General features: G+C 43.5%; 1 protein-coding gene across 4 annotated transcripts in view; it reads left to right on the forward strand.

Moving 5' to 3' along the window:
• The first annotated feature begins 3,858 nt into the window (after positions 1 to 3,858).
• PRPF3 (pre-mRNA processing factor 3) overlaps positions 3,859 to 19,445 on the forward strand; it is a 33,013-nt gene continuing 17,426 nt past the window's right edge. The window contains exons 1-8 of one of the 4 annotated variants that reach the window (XM_053590723.1): positions 3,859 to 3,966; positions 7,766 to 7,952; positions 8,873 to 9,003; positions 11,329 to 11,475; positions 13,460 to 13,543; positions 13,732 to 13,952; positions 15,114 to 15,420; positions 16,770 to 16,936. In XM_053590723.1, coding sequence (XP_053446698.1) covers positions 7,808 to 7,952; positions 8,873 to 9,003; positions 11,329 to 11,475; positions 13,460 to 13,543; positions 13,732 to 13,952; positions 15,114 to 15,420; positions 16,770 to 16,936 — 1,202 coding nt within the window. In that variant the 5' untranslated portion in view covers positions 3,859 to 3,966; positions 7,766 to 7,807. Of the gene's footprint in view, positions 3,967 to 7,089; positions 7,546 to 7,765; positions 7,953 to 8,869; positions 9,004 to 10,552; positions 10,649 to 11,328; positions 11,476 to 13,459; positions 13,544 to 13,731; positions 13,953 to 15,113; positions 15,421 to 16,769; positions 16,937 to 19,445 lie in introns of those variants that run through there. The other 3 variants (XM_053590722.1, XM_053590724.1, XM_053590725.1) reach the window with 3 other exon arrangements.

A 19,445-nucleotide genomic window follows, 5' to 3' on the forward strand; every position in this document is an offset into this window, starting at 1 on the left:
CTCAGCCTCCAAGTGCTGGGATTACACGTATGAGCCACCGTGACTGGCTTCGCATGTATGTTGAGACACCTGTCAACCAGACCAGAATGCCTAAAGCAGTGATTTTCCCAGCCAAGCACTAACCATGTCTGACCCTGCTTAGCTTCTGAGATCAGATGAGATTGGGAGCGTTCAGAGTGGTTTTAGACTAGGGCAGTGATTTTTAATCTGCATGCAGCAGCATACTAGTGTGCTGTGAGAGGATCTCAGGTGTGCCATGAGAATTTTAAAAGATCATTAATTATTTTTTGGGAGAAATCCAAAGCACAGTAAGTATATTCTTGATTTCACTTTTTTTTTTTTTAGACAGAGTCTCACTCTGTCACCCCAGTAGAGTGCTGTATTGTCACAGCTCACAGCAACCTCAAACTCTTGGGCTTAAGTGATTTTCTTGCCTCAGCCTCCCAAGTACCTGGGACTACAGGAACCTGCCACAACGCCCAGCTGCTTTTTGGATGTAGTTGTCTTTGTTGTTTGGCAGCCCCAGACTGGGTTCAAACCTGCCAGCTCCAATGTATGTGGCTGGCGCACTAGCCACTGAGCTACAGGCGCCACCCCTTCACTCTTTTTTGATTAACATAATTTGTGTGTGCTCTCAAAGTTTTAACTATAGGTTCAAGTGTGCTGTGAGATAAAAAAGGTTGAAAAATACTGGTCTAGGGGAATCCTTAAGACAAATCTAACCTAATACTCATTCCTGTTTTCTGTCTTTAGTTTTCCTAAAGGAGGCTAAGGGAGGGATGGTAGTGAAGAAATAAAGCAGTAGATAAATGGTAGGAAAGAAGAAAAGGGAGAGTGCTGAGAAAAAAGGGTACAAAACCAGAAATACCGTACAGTATTGGTTCTGAGTGTCAGATCAGGTCAACATCACCTGAGAAACTGTTTGAAACATAAATTATGCAACCCTACTTGGGGGTAGAGACCAGTGATCTGTTTTAACAAGAGTTTAGGTGATGCTGATGCCTGCTAGAGTCTGATAACCATTGCCCTATATGTACTCAGAGATTTCAGGTGAAGGTTCCCACCACTACTACCTCTCTCAGCATGCGCTCCTGGACCTGGCAGCTAGGAGCATCCAACCACTGTGGGAAGACCAACTGCTCTGCTTTCTCTCACTGTTTCCTCTGCCCTGGTCCCCTGACAGTGATGTTGCTAGTGTAAGGAGAGTTGGCGCCAACCTCCACAGAGAACACAGAGGGAAGGCGGAGGCTACAGCCCTCTCAGTATGGTGTTACAGAAGGTCATCAACAGAGCAGTGCAGTCTGCCAAGCTGCCTACCGCTCCAGTTGCTAGAGTTCAAACATTGCCCCCTTGTGGTGGAATAGCTTCAGATTTTTGGCCTTAATTCTGTCAAATATCTTCCTTTCACAATTACCATACTTAGTAACTGATTAAACAAAGCCTGCAAGAAGATATGCTGGAACCCCTGTGGTCCTTACCTCTCAAGGTTTGATCATTCTTTTCCATTGGTAGTAAGGTCTAGTGAATGTTATTAGACCCTCAAGAAACTTACATTGTGGTTGGGGAAAATCTATATATAGGCAGTCTTCTACTTTGTTACCTTCATACAACCTAACTAACAAGTTAACAAGCTATAATACTTCTGAATCATCTTTCAATCTTAATTCAGTTACAACTTTTAGGTGATTCTGAGCCATGACAATGGTGTCCCCTCCTGCCACAAAGGTAGGACATGTTTTTGAAAACAGCTAGGCCTGTTACTTGGCAATATTCTCCTGGGGATAGTTACTTCTAAGCTCTGTCCAAACTACTAAGGGGTGAGTGAGGTCTGGAATTTCCTTAGTCCCTGAAAATCATTCTAATCTCCAGTCATGACCATTGCTATGCTCTCCCAGAACAGAGCACTATGAAAAATTTTAGCATCCGGGCCAGGTGCTCTGGCTCATACCTGTAATCCTAGCACTCTGGGAGGCCAAGACAGGTGGATTGTTTGAGCTCAGGAGTCCATAAGACCAGCCTGGACAAAAGCAAGAGCTGGTCTCTATTAAAAGTAGAAAAATTAACTGGGTGTGGTGATACATGCCTATAGTTCCAGCTACTTGAGAGGCTGATGCAAGAGAATCACTTGAGCCCAAGAGTTTGAGGTTGCTGTGAACTATGATGCCACAGCAATCTACCCATGGTGAGGAAGGAATGCTTTCTTCTTTTGCTCCTTGCATTGGTTTTAGGGGGAGGGCTGGTTTAGTATTTACTCAGTAATAGGGTGACAGGTACCTCCTACCCTGATCTTGGGCACCTGGGAAATCTCTTAGCAGTTCACTAAAGTGCCTCTGGCAGGCCTGCTCCAGTCATAAATTAACAATGGTTAAGCCCGACAAGATGGCTCACACCTGTAATCCTAGCACTCTGAGAGGCGGAGGCGGGTGGATTGCCCGAGCTCACGGGTTCGAGACCACCTGAGCTAGAGCAAGACCCCAGTCTCTAAAAATGGCGGGCGCTGTGCGGGCACCTGTAGTCCCAGCTACATGGAAGTCCGAGGCAAGAGAATCACTTGAGCCTAAGAGTTTGAAGTTGCTGTGAGCTATGACCCACGGCACTCACCAGGGGGCGATAAAATGAGACTGTCTCAGAAAAAAAAAAAAGCCAAGGTCTTGATTTGGAGTCATAGGGGGCCGGGGGGAGGAGTGCCAAGCTGACTGAAGAATTAAACAGGGAGCTCATACAAGGTTACACTTGAATAAAAATGTTTAAGGGGCTGGCTTGGCGCCCGTGGCACAGTGGTTACTGCGTTGGCCACGTACACCGAGTCTGGAGGGTTCGAACTCGGCCCAGGCCAGCTAAACAATGACAACTGCAACAGGGAGTAGCCAGGTGTTGTGGTGGGCGCCTGTGGCCCCAGGTACTCGGGAGGCTGAGACAGGAGAATCGCTTAAGCCCAAGAGTTTGAGTTTGCTGTGAGCTGTGACGCCACGGAAAAGATGTTTAGAGGATGAGGGAGTAAACCTTGCAAATATCTAGGTAAAAAGCAATCCAGGCAGGAAGCAACAAATGCAGACACTGGTATGCTTGGCCCGTTCAAGGAACAAGGGGTCAGGATCCTGAAGCTGAACATCCTATGAATGAAACAATTAAAAAGTCACAGAGGGGCGCTACTTCATGCAGAGTCTTCCTATGCTCCCTCCTTGGTCCTGGTGCCACTGTTAAATTAGGGAGAAAAGGTTAAGGAGAGGAGGTTAATGGTAGTGATCACGACTCAAGAGGGTTTACTTTCTACCAGAAAGGCCGTGTTTGCGCTCGAATACAGTCTTGTTTTTAGTTCTAGCATAACTTTACTGCACTTATTCTTAACAAGAGGAACACTGCAAACAGCCCATTTTCCCTTCTGGAAAGTTATGATTAAGGAACATTAACTTGGCAGTAACCTAGTTAATAGGTTTAGCTGCGAAAACCAAAGGCTCGGCTTGGCGCCTGTGGCTCAAGCGGGTAAGGCGCCAGCCACATACACCCGAGCTGGCCCGGGCCTGCCAACAACAATGACAGCTACAACCAAAATATAGCCAGGTATTGTGGCGGGCGCCTGTAGTCCCAGCTACTTGGGAGGCGGAGGCAAAGAGAATCGCTTGAGCCCAAGAGTTGGAGGTTGCTGTGAGCTGTGACGCCACGGCACTCTACCCAGGGCGACAGCTTGAGGCTCTGTCTCAAAAAAGAGAAGAAAGAAAAAGAAAACCGAAAGCTTGCTACTCCTTTGGAGAAACTTACCATTCCAGCCAAGCCCCGCGTTCTACCGCCGGCAAAGTGGCAAATACGGCTGCGCGAATTGGCCGCTCCGCCCTCCCTGGTCACGTGTTGGAAGCTCGCGGCGTGGCGGCTGCCGGGGCGCTAGCTACGGCAGACCGTAGGGCGGTCGGACGGTTTCCGGTTCCGGTGTAACGTTCGGGCTCCGTCTCAGGGGCTGAAGTTTGTGAGGTGAGTAGGGTACCTGGGCCCGGAGAGGGTATCTGCGGTCCGCACATATGTGGCCGCGGCTCAGTCCAAGGAGAGGGCCGAGGCGGGAGAGTTCAGTGGGATGGAAGCCGGGACAAGTACACAGTTTTGTGCGAGCAGCGGTTGGAATGAAATTGTTGAGAGAGGATAAGGGCGGGGGCGGGAACGGGACCGGGTGGAAAGACAGTTCCGAGCTGATGAGTTTGGGTAGAAAAAGGTGGGTAAGTGGCCAGTTGGAGAGGCGAAAGAGTAAATATAAAAGATGGGGGATTTAGTGGAAACTCAGGTTGTAGCAAGAAGAGTAAGAAATTCAGAAGATGAAATTCTGCTGCTTGCTCATTCACAGATCATTGTGCCTTAGTATCTTTATGTACCCCAACTCCCCACCCCACCAGCCATGCGGTTATTGTTAAATATTTGGTGACAAAGCTAGCTACTGTTTGGAACTTTTTTTTGTCCATTGGCTGTTTAATTTGCACATCATCTTAGGGAGGATTGTGTTGAACTTGAATATACTTACTAGTAGTGCTTGGGCACACATTTCATCTGATAATAATGGCATTTCATTTATTGCCTTGGGTTTTCAAATTGTCTACACTTTCTAGCCTATGAGTCAACTCTAGTAGAATGTAAGATCCATTAAGGCAAAGATTCTTTTTTTTTTTTGAGACATAGAGTCTCACTTTGTTACCCTCGGTAGAGTGCTGTGGCGTCATAGCTCACAGCAACCTCAAACTCCCAGGGTCAAGCCATTATCTTGCCTCAGCCTCCCAAGTAGCTGGGACTACAGGTGCCTGCCACAACGCCTGGCTATTTTTCTTTCTTTCTTTTTCTTTTTTTAAGAGACGGGTTCTCACTCTTGCTCAGGCAAGAGTGAGAACCCGTCTCTTAACTCCTGAGTTAAGCAATCCACTCACCTCAGCCGTCTCTCAACTCCTGAGTTCAAGCAATCCACTCACCTCAGCCTCCCAGGGTGCTAGAATTATAGACGTGAGACACTGAGCCCGGCTAAGGCATTATCAGTTTTGTTGACAGCACCCAGTACACTTTTTGACATTTAGTAGTTACTCAATAAATATTTATTGAATGAAGTATGGCGTAGATACTATGATTGTACTCATTTTGTAAGAAGAGTAAACTGAGGTTCAAAGGCATTAATGTCCACAGGGCTTGTATTTTTAAATTGACTATTATTGTTGTTATTATTTTGAGACTGAGTCTCACTCTGTTTCCCAGGCTACAGTGTCATGGTGTCAGCCTAGCTCATGGCAACCTCAAACTCCTGGGTTCAAGCCATCCTTCTGCCTCAGTCTCCCCAGTAGCTGGGACTACAAGCCTGCACCACCAGCCTAGCTAATTTTTCTTTTTTTTTTTTCTTTTTCTTTTTTTTTTTTTGTAGAGACAGAGTCTCACTGTACCACCCTCGGGTAGACTGCTGTGGCGTCACACAGCTCACAGCAACCTCTAACTCCTGGGCTTACGCGATTCTCTTGCCTCAGCCTCCTGAGCAGCTGGGACTACAGGCGCCCGCCACAACGCCCGGCTATTTTTTTTTTTGTTGTTGCCGTTTGGCCGGGGCTGGGTTTGAACCCGCCACCCTCGGCATATGGGGCCAGCGCCCTACTCACTGAGCCACAGGTGCCGCCCATAATTTTTTTTGTTTAGTAGAGATGAGGTCCTACTCTTGCTCAGGCTGGTCTTCAACTCTTAAACTCAAGTGATCCTTCCATCTCTTTCTGCCCAAGGATTTGTAAATGGTGGGTCCCAGTGTCCCAAATGTTCAGTTTTGGCTCTTTTCTTAATTTTCTACAGTGCTGGTTGTGCCTCTTTTAAATATTGCATGTTTAATATGTAGAAATGGATAGGCTCTACTGCTGTCTCATCTTGGGATAATGCAGCCACCATAGAATTATTCACATAACTTGTCACTGAGGCACTAAATCTTTCAATATTAGTTTCATAACTTTAATCTACTAGCTTCATTTGAATGCCAAAATTAAATCCACTAGTTGGCAACAGGACTTATAGAGGGTAAGCTTGCCAAGAATGTAGAAGTTAATCAGACTATCTCTTAGGGAAAAAGATGTCTAGAACATCATGAAAGATTGATTCTCAGGTTATGCTCTGATTAGTGGCACTGCTGGAATTAGGTTAGCTTGGAAATTGAGGTTAGTGCAGTTTATTGGATGTGTTTTACTATGGAGAAGATCAGAAATAGATTTTTTTTTTTTTTTTTTTTTTGTAGAGACAGAGTTTCACTTTATTACCCTTGGTAGAGTGCTGTGGCGTCACACACCTCAAAGCAACCTCCAACTCCCGGGCTTAGGCGATTCCCTTGCCTCAGCCTCCCAAGTAACTGGGACTACAGGCACCCACCACAACACCCGGCTATTTTTTTGTTGCAGTTAGGCCAGGGCCAGGTTTGAACCTGCCACCCTCGGTATATGGGGCGGGCACCCTACCCACTGAGCCATAGGCGCTGCCCAGAAATAGAAGTTTTTTTATGTTCAGGAGGAAGTTTGAAATTTCAACATGATCAATGTTGAAATTTTATACTAACTTACATTAAATAATAAGGATTTTGTTGTGGAGTCCTTTATGATCATATTTTTTCTGCTGAACTAAAAAGTAGAACAGAGGTGAAAATAGTGAGAGAACATCCAAAATGAGGACATTCTTTTCTAAGCTGAAGGATCATCAAGAGAGATCACAGAGACCCTGTAGAACATGACTGAGAAGTATCTGTGTGCAGAAACCTCACTAAGATGAATTCACCTACAGAGAATTCTGACCGAACATTCTTAAGGATTGTGAGATTTAATACAGAATGACTGATTTTAATAAACCCTTTTTTATTTACATTTCTTAAGAGAAGCTAGGATCAGGCTGGGTTAGAGAATGCCTGTCTGGAAGCAGGAGGAATAGAACAGTTGACCTCTGGATGGGCTTTTAAAGTCTTGTTTTAATGTGATTATGTTTGCCAGTCTTTGTTGTTATAACACAATCAAGAAAAGAAGCTAGAACTTATTACTCAGATGAGGTTATTTCCAGAATTTGTTTATTACACAAATTAAATAATTTGTTTATTTCCAGAATTTGTTTATTGCTCCACTGATATTTACTGATCTAAGATTAAAGGTCAAATGAAATCTATTTATTTCTGCTTTGCAGTATGGTTTTTAGGGAAAATATTAGCTTTCAAATGAACTGGAGGAACTTGCCTAGGGATTGATAATAGGGGTGGGGAAGGCATCCCTGATGTACTAACTATTGTTGGAATACTTTAGTCTGGTGAGGTTTTTTTTTTTTTTTTTTTTTTTTTTTGAGACAGAGTCTTACTATGGTGCCCTCGATAGAGTACCAGGGCATCACAGCTCACAGCAACCTCAAACTCTTGAGCTTAAGCTATTCTCTTGCCTCAGCCTCCCAGGTAGCTGGGACTATAGACTCCTGCCACAAGGCCTGGCTATTTTTTGTTGCAGGTGTCATTTAGCTGGCCTAGGCCAGGCCTCCGTGCTTGTGGACGACACTGTAACCACTGTGCTACTGGTGCCGAGCCTGGTGGGTTTTTTTGACATGGGATCTCACTGTGTTCCCTAGATTGGTATCAAACTCCTAGGTCCAAGCCACTCTCCCTAGATTGGTATCAAACTCCTAGGTCCAAGCCACTCTCCTGCCTCAGCTTCCCAAGTAGCTGGGATTATAGGCACATGCCATTCTGCCTGGCTATTTTAATCTTTTTCTACTCTCTAACCTTTATTTGGTTTCCTTTTTGGTACAGTATTGAATTCCACTTGAGCTATTGTTTTCCTTCTCCTAAACAATGGCACTGTCTAAGAGGGAGCTGGATGAACTGAAACCATGGATAGAGAAGACAGTGAAGAAAGTATTGGGTTTCTCAGAGCCCACAGTGGTAACAGCAGCACTGAACTGTGTGGGGAAGGGCATGGACAAGAAGAAAGCAGCAGGTATGTACTTTTCTGAATCCTTTGCCTTATATATAGGATGACCCCCTAAATACTGCTATTAGCTTCCCCCAAATCTCTGTTGCAAGTATCTAAGAATAGGTCAGGCTACAATTTTCTCTTATATTATAGTGGAAATAGCCTAAATAATTTTTCTTTTCTTTCTTTTTTTTTTTTTGTAGAGACAGAGTCTCACTTTATCGCCCTTGGTAGTGCCCTGGCGTCACACAGCTCACAGCAACCTCCAACTCCTGGGCTTAGGCAATTCTCTTGCCTCAGCCTCCCAAGTAGCTGGGACTACAGGTGCCCACCACAACGTCCGACTATTTTTTTGTTGCAGTTTGGCCAGGGCCAAGTTTGAACTTGCCACCCTCTGTATATGGGGCCAGTGCCCTACCCACTGAGCCACAGGCGCTGCAGTTATTGCTTATTTTTTATATTATTTCTGGTGTATTTTAAATCTCAGGCTGACTCCATTTGGGTACCACACTGAGTAACCTAAGTTCAATTTGCTTAGAAAATATACTGAAGTCCGATAAGTATATACACATTTAGACTGACATTTTAACAGAAGTCTTTATGAAATACATGGAAAACCTTGAGGGAGGTAGATTTTGTTTTTGTTAATGGTAGTTCTGTATAACTTATTATTTGAGAAAGATTAGGCTGATTATTCATCCCGAACTTGGTACTCAATCTAAGCAGGTTGCTCTGGCTATGCTACTTCCTACTCCAAAAAATTATAACTGTATTTTTATCTCATAGGGCAGGGTTTTTTAATGTAGGAGATATGCAAGTCCTACAGAGAACTTTAAAATATGTTTCTCTCACTCTGAGGAATAAAATTCCAGTGTTAGTATCTGTTAAATGCCTAGTATTAGACTAGGTCCTCATATGTTTTCAATCCTCTTTTGTCCTGTCAGACCATCTGAAACCTTTTCTTGATGATTCTACTCTCCGATTTGTGGACAAACTATTTGAGGCTGTGGAGGAGGGCCGAAGCTCTAGGCATTCCAAGTCTAGCAGTGATAGGAGCAGAAAACGAGAGCTAAAGGTAAGTTACAGTTTACTATTTAATCAGCTCAATGTTACTATTGAAAGGTAACAAAGTTGCTGAGCTTAACTGGCTCATACTTTATATCCACTATTAGAATACCAAATGTTCAAGAGGTACTTTGCCATCAGAGTAGAGGAGGTGACTTTGTATTATCACCATCTCATGAGGATGAACTACTGAAGTCCATGGGCTGAAATATGCCAAAGAAATAATTAATAGCTTTATCTTTTTTTGTATACAGTTTGGAGTTTTGGTTCTTCTGTTTCCCCATATTTCTTTTTTTTTTTTTCTTATTACTACTGTCTATAATCTGATTGCTCTAAGATTTTATACTTTGATTTATTTGTGATGTAATAAGTTGCTTCAGAATGTGACACCACTGCTACTTGAGCTGTAGACCTCATTGTTGCCCCTTCATAGAGGTTTCTCTGCAGTGCATTTGTTAATAGGATATCAAAGAACAACTATTTATTATATTCTTGAGATCCTACCATTTGTGATATAGCATACTGGTGGACATCTAGTCCCATAAGTAGAATAGGTAAAGGGTTGTTATTATTCCCTTAACTACTACACTTTTCACTTTGGCACTGCTGATTGGTCCTGGCCTCTTTTAATGTCAGCAGTACCAAATAATCTATGTCTCTATTTTATTTCCCTCTGTCTCTATCTTTAAAAAATTTATATTTCTGTGACTTCCACCAAACTTTCTAAAGTGCTTTTGATACCTTGGCTATCCCATTGCTTTTCCTGAGGCACAGTGGATAAGAAATGTCTTCTTGGTCCCCTCACCACATTATGGAACTAAGAAAAATAGAGCATCATGTGCCCTTTGTGTACACCACATTGTAGGGTGATTGGAAGGATGAGAGATAGTCCTGGCCTTAAAAGAATTTGCAATTTATGGGCGGCACCTGTGGCTCAGTGAGTAGGGCGCTGGCCCCATATGCCGAGGGTGGTGGGTTCAAACCCAGCCCCGGCCAAACTGCAACAACAAAAAAATAGCCGGGCGTTGTGGCGGGCGCCTGTAGTCCCAGCTGCTTGGGAGGCTGAGGCAAGAGAATCACATAAGCCCAAGAGCTGGAGGTTGCTGTGAGCTGTGTGACGCCACAGCACTCTACCGAGGGCAGTAAAGTGAGACTCTGTTTCTACAAAAAAGAAAAAAAAAAATTTGCAATTTAAAAGAGGCCAGGGGCAACAAAATATGGTCAAAAATTATAAAATGTAAGTAGAAGTTTCAAGTAAGTTTTAGGATTGATTATAGAATTTCAGACTTACATGGAATTTTGTTATGTTTAAGGGGGAATGATTAACCCACAGTATACACAGATCTGTAGGGTGTAGTCTGTTATCATGAAAGAACATTCTGCTGTGTAAGTCCTAAAGGCATGCTATGAATGAACTGACTACATTGGGTGGGATTAATAAAAATGGTTTCTTGAAGGAGGCATTTAGGTAGCCGTGGGATACGGGTCCCATTTTTGGTCCATTCAAGTCCCCATCCCACACAATATATTATGGGAGAGTCCTTTTTCTTGAACTGTAGGAGTTCCAGGAAGAGCTCGCCCCTGGCCGAGGATATGTCCTTGCAAAACACGAGCCCTCCTAGTGAAGAGGGGATGTCACCCAAAGCCTACCGCCGGTGTGTACATTTGCTTTTTCCCATTGTCCCTTCCAGTTGGCCACTCTTGGTCCTGTTAAATTCACCTTGCAAATTAGTCAGCATATTTGAGTTCCCATTGTTTGATGAGAACAAAGTGTTAATGGGGAATACTGAAGAACAAAGAGAAAACCCCTGTCCTTGAAGAGCTTAGACTCTAGTTGGGAGGACGTACTAACATTAAAATACCTAACACTTGGCAAACAAAATATCAACAATGTAATTTAACCTGATATGAACCAATCTCTTACATGCTAAGAGGGCCTGAAACAGAAGTTGGATCGGAGTGGGATTAGTTTATAAAGAGGAAAATTTCCTGGAGGAGGTGAGTTTCAGGCAGGGTCTGGAGTAAGGGTTATAGAAAAGTTGAAGCAGGTCACTACAGAATGAGCGATAGCATCTGCAGAGACCTGGAGGTGGGAGCAATTTATAAGAACATGGGGATGAAAATTTGCTTGACTGGAATAGGAAAATGTGGAAGTTGGGTGAGATGGTCCACATGGTGGAGAGTCTAGAAGACCCTGCTTCTGGCAAGTAGCTATTTGCAAGGTTGTATCATATTCCCCTCGGAAAAGCCATGAATTGCTGGTAGGGGCTAGGGTGATTCTTCCTTCTTCCCATAGGGAATGATACAACCGTTCTTTTGTTTTGGATTCCCTTAGGAGGTGTTTGGAGATGACTCTGAGATTTCCAAAGAATCTTCGGGAGTAAAGAAGCGAAGAATACCCCGTTTTGAGGAGGTGGAAGAAGAGCCAGAGGTGATCCCTGGTCCTCCATCAGAGAGCCCGGGCATGCTGACTAAGCTCCAGGTCAGTAACTAGGGACTTGTGACTTAATGAAGCAAAGGAAGCGTGGGTCCATATTTATTGTGATATTGATTTGAATTAGTGGTTACCATTTGGGGAAGTTTTACTTCCTGCTTTAAATATCAGCATTCCTTGGTTTTACCAGAACTATTCAGTTAAGGATTGAAATTGCATTTACTAAACACTTACTTTGTGGCAAGCAAAGTGTGTTACCTACATTATTTGCCCAATTATCTACCTCACTGGGTCATTGAGAAAATTAAATGAAATTATCAGAACTCCTCTTGATGGTGAAGAATTTCCAAATCTAATGCAAAGGACATATAACCCACTTACAAGTAATTTCACGTTGACTTTGTGGTTATTTACACTGTGTTTTAGAAGTGGGCACTGTTACACAATTTTATTTATTTATTTGTGAGACATGTCTCACTCCATTGCCTAGGTTAGAGTGCTATGGCATCAGCCTAGCACATAGCAATCTCAAGTGGGTTCAAGTGATCTGCGTGCCTTCTGGGCAGCTGCGACTACACATGCCTGCCACAACACCTGGCTATTTTTTTGTTGTTGCAGTTGTCATTGTCGGTTAGCTGGCCCAGGCTGGATTCAAACTGCCAACTTTGGTGTATGTGGCTGGTGCTGTAACCACTGTGCTACGGGCACCGAGCCAAGAGTGAATCTTTTTTGAAAAATGTGTAAGGAGGGTGGCACCTGTGGCTCAGTCGGTAAGGCGCCGGCCCCATATGCCAAGGGTGGCGGGTTCAAACCCGGCCCCGGCCAAACTACAACCAAAAATAGCCGGGCGTTGTGGCGGGCGCCTATAGTCCCAGCTACTCAGGAGGCTGAGGCAAGAGAATCGCTTAAGTCCAGGAGTTGGAGGTTGCTGTGAGCTGTGTGAGGCCATGGCACTCTACCGAGGGCCATAAAGTGAGACTCTGTCTCTACAAAAAAAAATAAAAGAAAAAGAAAAATGTGTAAGGAGTTACTTGACAGTATTAAATAATGTAAGCTTACCATTCTGAGCTCCTTTAGGACAGAGTTTATGGAGACTACGGAATAGGTCTTTGCATTGTCATCTCTGGTTACTTACTTAGACTAGGAATCCAGGGACTAATGGCATGATTAAAACATAAAAAAAGTATAATCAATTATTTGTGCAAGTTCCATTAGGTTTGCATGCATTAATTAAACGTTCACAGTAGACCTGTGAGGCAGTTACAATTTTTCCTCCCTTTTAGACAGTAGCAAGGTTTGCATGTTTAAGTACCTTGTCCAAGGTACTTGGCATTAAGTGGCAGGGTTAAGATTTAAACCTCAGGCTGGGCACCTGCTGCTGAATGGTTGGGGTGCCAGGCACATGCTCCAGGGCTGGTGGGCCCAGGGCTGCTAAACAAAAGATAGCTGGGCATTGTGGCGGTTGCCTGTAGTCCCAGCTATTCAGGAGGCTGAAGCAAGAGAATCGCTTGAGCCCAAGAGTTTGAGGTTGCTATGAACTAGGACACTATGGCACTCCACCGAGGGCGACATAGTGTGACTCTGTCTCAAAAAGAAAAAAAAAAAATTTAGTTCATTTTTTCTCTTTAAACTTGGGTTTCTCTAACTCCAGTCTTAATCACCAATGTGTGTTACTACTTAACATGCCAATCCTGCCTTGAGAAGACGGGTTGAAAGATTCTAAACCTATGTAGGCTTATCTTTACTAAATTTCCTAGCCTATAGTATAGATAGAACACAGTGGAGTCATTCAGAAAATTTTAGGTCTCAGTTGGGCATGGTGGTACACACCTGTAGTCCCAGCTACTTAGGAGGCTAAGACTAAGAGGATCACATGAATCCCTGAGTTTGAGTCCAAACAGGGCATTGCAACGAGACTCCATCTCTTAAAAAAGAAAAAAATTCAGGTCTCTAGACCTTAGCCCTGTATAGTTTTAAGAACCTGTATGGAAGAAACTAATGGTTTTTTAAATTTTTTTCCCCTGGAGAGCAGATCAAACAGATGATGGAAGCAGCAACACGACAAATTGAGGAGAGAAAAAAACAACTGAGCTTCATTAGCCCCCCTACACCTCAGGTATTGTGCCTAGATTACTCTAAAAAGAATAATCTTTAGCTAGAATTTCTATGATCTACTCAAATGAGAGACTGGACAGTGACTACATCGAGTTCCACTCCATAGTTATCTACCACAGTCTTATCATGGTGTCTGTGTATCTGTCTGCTTGCCTCAATCCTTCTGATTTCTTTTCCTCTATTGTACAGCCGAAGACTCCTTCTTCCTCCCAACCAGAGCGGCTTCCAATTGGCAACACTATTCAGCCCTCCCAGGCTGCCACTTTCATGAATGATGCCATTGAGAAAGCTAGGAAAGCAGCTGAACTACAAGCTCGGATCCAAGCGCAGCTGGCACTGAAGCCAGGACTCATTGGCAACGCCAACATGGTGGGCCTGGCTAATCTCCATGCTATGGGCATTGCTCCCCCGTGAGTATCAATTTCATGGAATCTCTTGTCATTTCTGAAGTTTGAGAAACAGTAGATATCTTTGAATATTACTGATCCTCTTTCTTTTTTTTTTTTTTTTTGAGACAGTCTTACTTTGTTGACCTTGGTAGAGTGCTGTGGCATCACAGCTCACAGCAACTGCAAACTCCTGGGTTTAAGTGATTCTCTTGCCTCAGTCTCCCAAGTAGCTGGGATTATAGGCACCCACCATAACGCCCAGCTATTTTTTAGAGATGGGGTCTCTCTCTAGCACATGCTGGTCTCAAACTCATGAGCTCAGGCAATCCACCCGCCTAGGCCTCCCAGGATCCTCTTTTTTCCAAAAAATCTAAATTATTTCTTGCATATAATGGTTTTATATTTCTTACATATGACTGATAAATAGCAATTGAATTTATTTTCTTGGCTTCCGTGTTGCAGAGTTTATTATCTTATTTTTATGATTAGTATAACTGAGATTAAGGTTACTCATCTAAGAAGGCAGCTAGGAATACAGCCTGGATCTCCTGGTTTCTTTTTTTTTTTTTTTTTTTGAGACAGAGTCCTATTATGTCACCCTCGGTAGAGTGCTGTGGTGTCACAGCTCACAGCAACCTCAAACTTGTGGGCTTAAGCAATTCTCTTGCCTCACCTTCCCAGTAGCTGGGACTACAGGCGTCCATCACAATGCCCGGCTATTTTTTGTTGTGGTTGTCATTGTTTAGCTGGCACAGGCTGAGTTCGAACCCACCAGCCTTCGTGTATGTGGCTGGCACCGTAACCACTATGCTACGGGTGCGGAGCTGATCTCCCGGTTTTTAACTCACAGCCATACCCTTTAAAGCACATTGAGTAAGACCAGATTTGAGGGTTGCATACAACTGAGCAAAGATGATAGACTTTATTTTAGTACCTGTGATTTGTCTGGTGTCCATGACTGATTCAGGAATGTGAGGGTAAAGAAAGGATTATAAATTCCAATTGATACAATTCATAAATTTACTTCATTTGATTATAACCTATATTTAAATAGTTTGTTACTAATCCAAATGTCACTGGTACAGTTGTTTAGGTGGGTTTTGCTTTGTTTTATTTTCTGTTTGTTTTTTGTTTGCTTTAATGTTCCATACAGGATTTATTTCTTTGTGGGCTGTTTTTCAGGAAGGTGGAGTTAAAAGATCAAACTAAACCTACACCACTGATCCTAGATGAACAGGGTCGCACTGTAGATGCAACAGGCAAGGAGATTGAGCTGACACATCGCATGCCTACTCTTAAGGCCAATATTCGTGCTGTGAAAAGGGAACAATTCAAGCAACAGCTAAAAGAAAAGCCATCAGAAGATATGGAGTCCAATACGTTTTTTGACCCCCGAGTTTCAATTGCCCCTTCCCAACGCCAGAGACGAACTTTTAAATTCCATGACAAAGGCAAATTTGAGAAGATTGCTCAGCGATTACGGACCAAGGTATCTTGGCCTTAACCTATAACCCAGAACCTAGAAGAAGTGAGGAAGGTGACAGAAAGGACTGTCAATTCAGCTAGTTCTCTGTGTTTTAGGGAAATAGATAAGCAGATCATTTGAAGATAATAATTTTTTAAATGCTGTCTTTATTTCTGTAATATATGATCTTTACCTGATTTCACTTCCTAATTAATTTATACACTGGTGGAAACGAGTTTGAAATTCTCCACATATAACTGAGTGGAGGGAAACAACTGAAAACCCTCTGGGTTAATGAGGAAAGCTAACCTGATGTTAAAATTTACTGCAGACAATCTGCACTCCTGGAGAGTTGAATTTTTTTTTTTTTTTTTTTTGAGATAGTTGCAAGCTGTCAAGTGCTGTAGCATCATAGCTCACAGCAACCTCCAACTCTTGGGCTCAAGCAATCATGTTGCTACAGTTTTTCTTCTTTTTTTTTTTTTTTTTTTGTAGAGACAGAGTCTCACTTTATGGCCCTCGGTAGAGTGCCGTGGCATCACACAGCTCACAGCAACCTCCAACTCCTGGGCTTAAGCGATTCTCTTGCCTCAGCCTCCCGAGTAGCTGGGACTACAGGCGTCCACCACAACGCCCAGCTATTTTTTGGTTGCAGTTCAGCTGGGGCTGGGTTTGAACCCGCCACCCTCGGTATATGGGGCTGGCGCCTTACCGACTAAGCCATAGGCGCCGCCCTGCTACATTTTTCTATTTTTAGTAGACAGAGTCTCGATTTTTTGCTTAGGTTGATCTCGAACCTGTGAGCTCAAGCTGTCCACCCATCTTGGCCTCCCAAAGTGCTAGGATTACAGGCGTGAGCCACCATGCTGGGCCTGGAGAATTGAATTGACTGTATATTCAATAACTTTTGCCTTTACTGTTTTGTTCTTCCAAAGTGAGGTTTTCATAGAATTCCATTTCTGCATATTTGTTGCAGGCACATAATCATGAGGTGGAGGCAGAAGGATGAGGTTGAGATGTGTGTAAATGAACTAATTGAAGAATAAAATATAGCCAGGCATTTTGGCGTGTACCTGTAGTCCCAGCTACTCGGGAGGCTGAAGCAAGAGAATTGCCTAAGCCCAAGAGTTTTAGGTTGCTGTGAGCTAACAGCACTCTTATTGTGGGCAACATACTGAGACTCTGTCTCAAAAAAAAAAAAAAAAAGAATGAATCAGAACAATTCTTTTCTAAGCTTTCAGAAATTATGAACTTGTTACATTAGGTGGAAAGAGTTCAATAAGGGAATGTTTTAAAACTTGGGATTCTGCCATTTCCGTGTTTTCTGTGACTCCAGTTTATTGTCCTGTCTGCTTGGTTTATCTTGTTTTTAGGCTCAACTGGAGAAGCTGCAGGCAGAGATCTCACAGGCAGCTCGAAAAACAGGCATCCATACTTCCACTAGGCTCGCCCTCATTGCTCCTAAAAAGGAATTAAAGGAAGGAGAGATCCCTGAAGTTGAGTGGTGGGACTCTTACATCATCCCCAATGGCTTTGACCTGTGAGTTTGGTTTGTTTTTGGGTTTTCTTTTAGAGGCAGAGTCTCACTTTGTTGCCCTTGGTAGAGTGCCATGTATCACAGCTCACAGCAACCTCCAGCTCTCGGGCTTAGGCGATTTTCTTGCCTCAGCCTCCCAGGTAGCTGGGATTACAGGTGCCCGCCACAATGCCCGGCTATTTTTTGTTACAGTTTGGTTGGGGCTGGGTTCGAACCTGCCACCCTTGGTATATGGGGCTGGTGCCCTACTCACTTAGCCACAGGCACCACCCCAAACCTGTGAGTTTGTTAGTTAAAACCTTTTAATAAGGCTATAGTTGTTTGTTTTTTTTTTTTTTTTTTTTTTCAGATAGTATCTCAAGCTATATTGTCCTGGGTAGAGTGCTGTGGCATCACAGCTCACAGCAACCTCAAACTCTTGGGCTTAAGTGATTCTCTTGCCTCAGCCTCCCAAGTATCTGGGACTACAGGTGCCCACCACAATGCCCGGATATTTTTGTTGTTGTCGTTGTTGGTTTTTTTTTTTTAATATTTATTATTTTTTTTTTTTTGTCTGGGACTGGGTTTGAACCCACCACCCTTTGCATATGGGGCTGGCACCCTACCCACTGAGCCACAGGCACCACCCTCGTTGTTGTTGTTGTTGTTTAGCTGGACTAGGCCAGATTCGAACCCACCAGCCTCGGTGTACATGGCCGGCACCCTACCTACTGAGCTATGGGCGCTGCCCTAATAAAGCTGTAGTTTTAATGGGAGAGAATATACTCTTAAAATTTTAAAATTGGCACTGGGTGAAGTAGCTTACACATGTAATCCCTGTAATCCTAGCACTCTGGGAGGCTGATAGATTGCCTGAGCTCAGAAGTTTAAGAACAGCCTGAGCAAGAATAAGACCATGTCTCTACTGAAAACAGAAAAATTACCCAGCCTCCCGGCTACTCGGGAGGATGAGTGAGGCAGGAGGATCCCTTGAGCCCAAGAGTTTGACATTGCTGTGAGCTATGATGCCACAGCACTCTATCCAGGGCAACAGTGAGACTCTGTCTCAAAAAACCCAAAATTATAAAATCCAAGGGAAATAGGTAACTATGTACAAGCTCATATATTTGTAAACAGTATGTTTATGGATTATTTTTAGCTTTTTGGGTTAACGTAGAAGAACCAGAGACACAAATAAAAATGATCTACATGGGTGGTACCTGTGGCTCAAGGAGTAGGGTGCCGGTCCCATATGCTGGAGGAGGTGGGTTCAAACCTGGCCAAAAACCACAAAAAAAAAAAAAAAAAAAATCTACAAAACAAAATGTATAACTTTCCTATTTCCTTTATTATACATTGTTCTTTATTTAGGTTCTTTTTTGAAACAGAGTCTCAAGCTTATGCCCTGGGTAGAGTGCCATTGCTCCATTAGGTCACAGCAATCTCAACTCTTGGGCTCAAGTGATCCTTATGCCTAAGTTTTTCTGTTTTTAGTAGAGACAAGTTCTCACTTTTTTTTTTTTTTTTTTTTTTTTTTTTTTGAGTCAGAGTTTCACTTTGTCACCCTTAGATTCCTGTGGCATCATAACTCTTAGCAACCTCAAAGTCTTGGGCTCTAGCGATTCTCTTGCCTCAGCCTCCCAAGTAGGTGGGACTATAAGTACCCACCACAATGCCTGGCTATTTTTTTTAGAGATGGGGTCTCACTCTTGCTCAGGCTAGTCTATAACTCCTGAGCTTAATATCCTCTTGCCTTGGCCTCCCAGAGTACTACAATTATAGGCATGAACCACTCTACTGGGCCTTCAGCATGTTTTTCCTAATTATAGTCTACATATTTTAGGTATTTATATATCTTAATTATATCCAATTGTAATAGAGCATATAAGATCTGTCTTTCCTTTTCTTTTGTGGGGAGCATAGCCTTACTTTGTCTTCACGGCTATAGTCTAGTAGTGTCATCACAGCTTACTATAACCTCAAACTTCTGGACTCAAGTGATTCTTCTGCCTTAGCCTCCCAAGTTGCTGGCATTACAGGCACACACCACCATGCTCAGCTAATTTTTCTGTTTTTAGTAGAGATCGGGTCTTGGCTCTTGCTCAGGCTGGTCTCAAATTCCTGAGCTTAAACAGTCCTATGGCCTTGGCCTCCCAGAGTGTGAGGATTACAGGCTTCAGCCACCCCACCCTACACATCATTCTGATACATGGCTTTAGAAGACTGTCTCTCGGGTGGCCCCTGTGGCTCAGTGAGTAGGGCGCCGGCCCCATATACCGAGGGTGGCGGGTTCAAACCTAGCCCCAGCAAAACTGCAGCGAAAAAATAGCTGGGCTTTCTGGTGGGCGCCTGTAGTCCCAGCTACTTGGGAGGCTAAGGCAAGAAAATCGCATAAGCACAAGAGCTGAAGGTTGCTGTGAGCTGTGACACTACAGCACTCTACCGAGGATGACAGTGAGACTCTGTCTCTAAAAAAAAGAGGAAGACTGTGTCTCAGCCTTTCCTTATCCTTTTTTTTTTTTTGCGGTTTTTT

This window comes from Nycticebus coucang, chromosome 5 (genome assembly GCF_027406575.1).
Source record: "Nycticebus coucang isolate mNycCou1 chromosome 5, mNycCou1.pri, whole genome shotgun sequence".
NCBI classification, from domain to species: domain Eukaryota; kingdom Metazoa; phylum Chordata; class Mammalia; order Primates; family Lorisidae; genus Nycticebus; species Nycticebus coucang.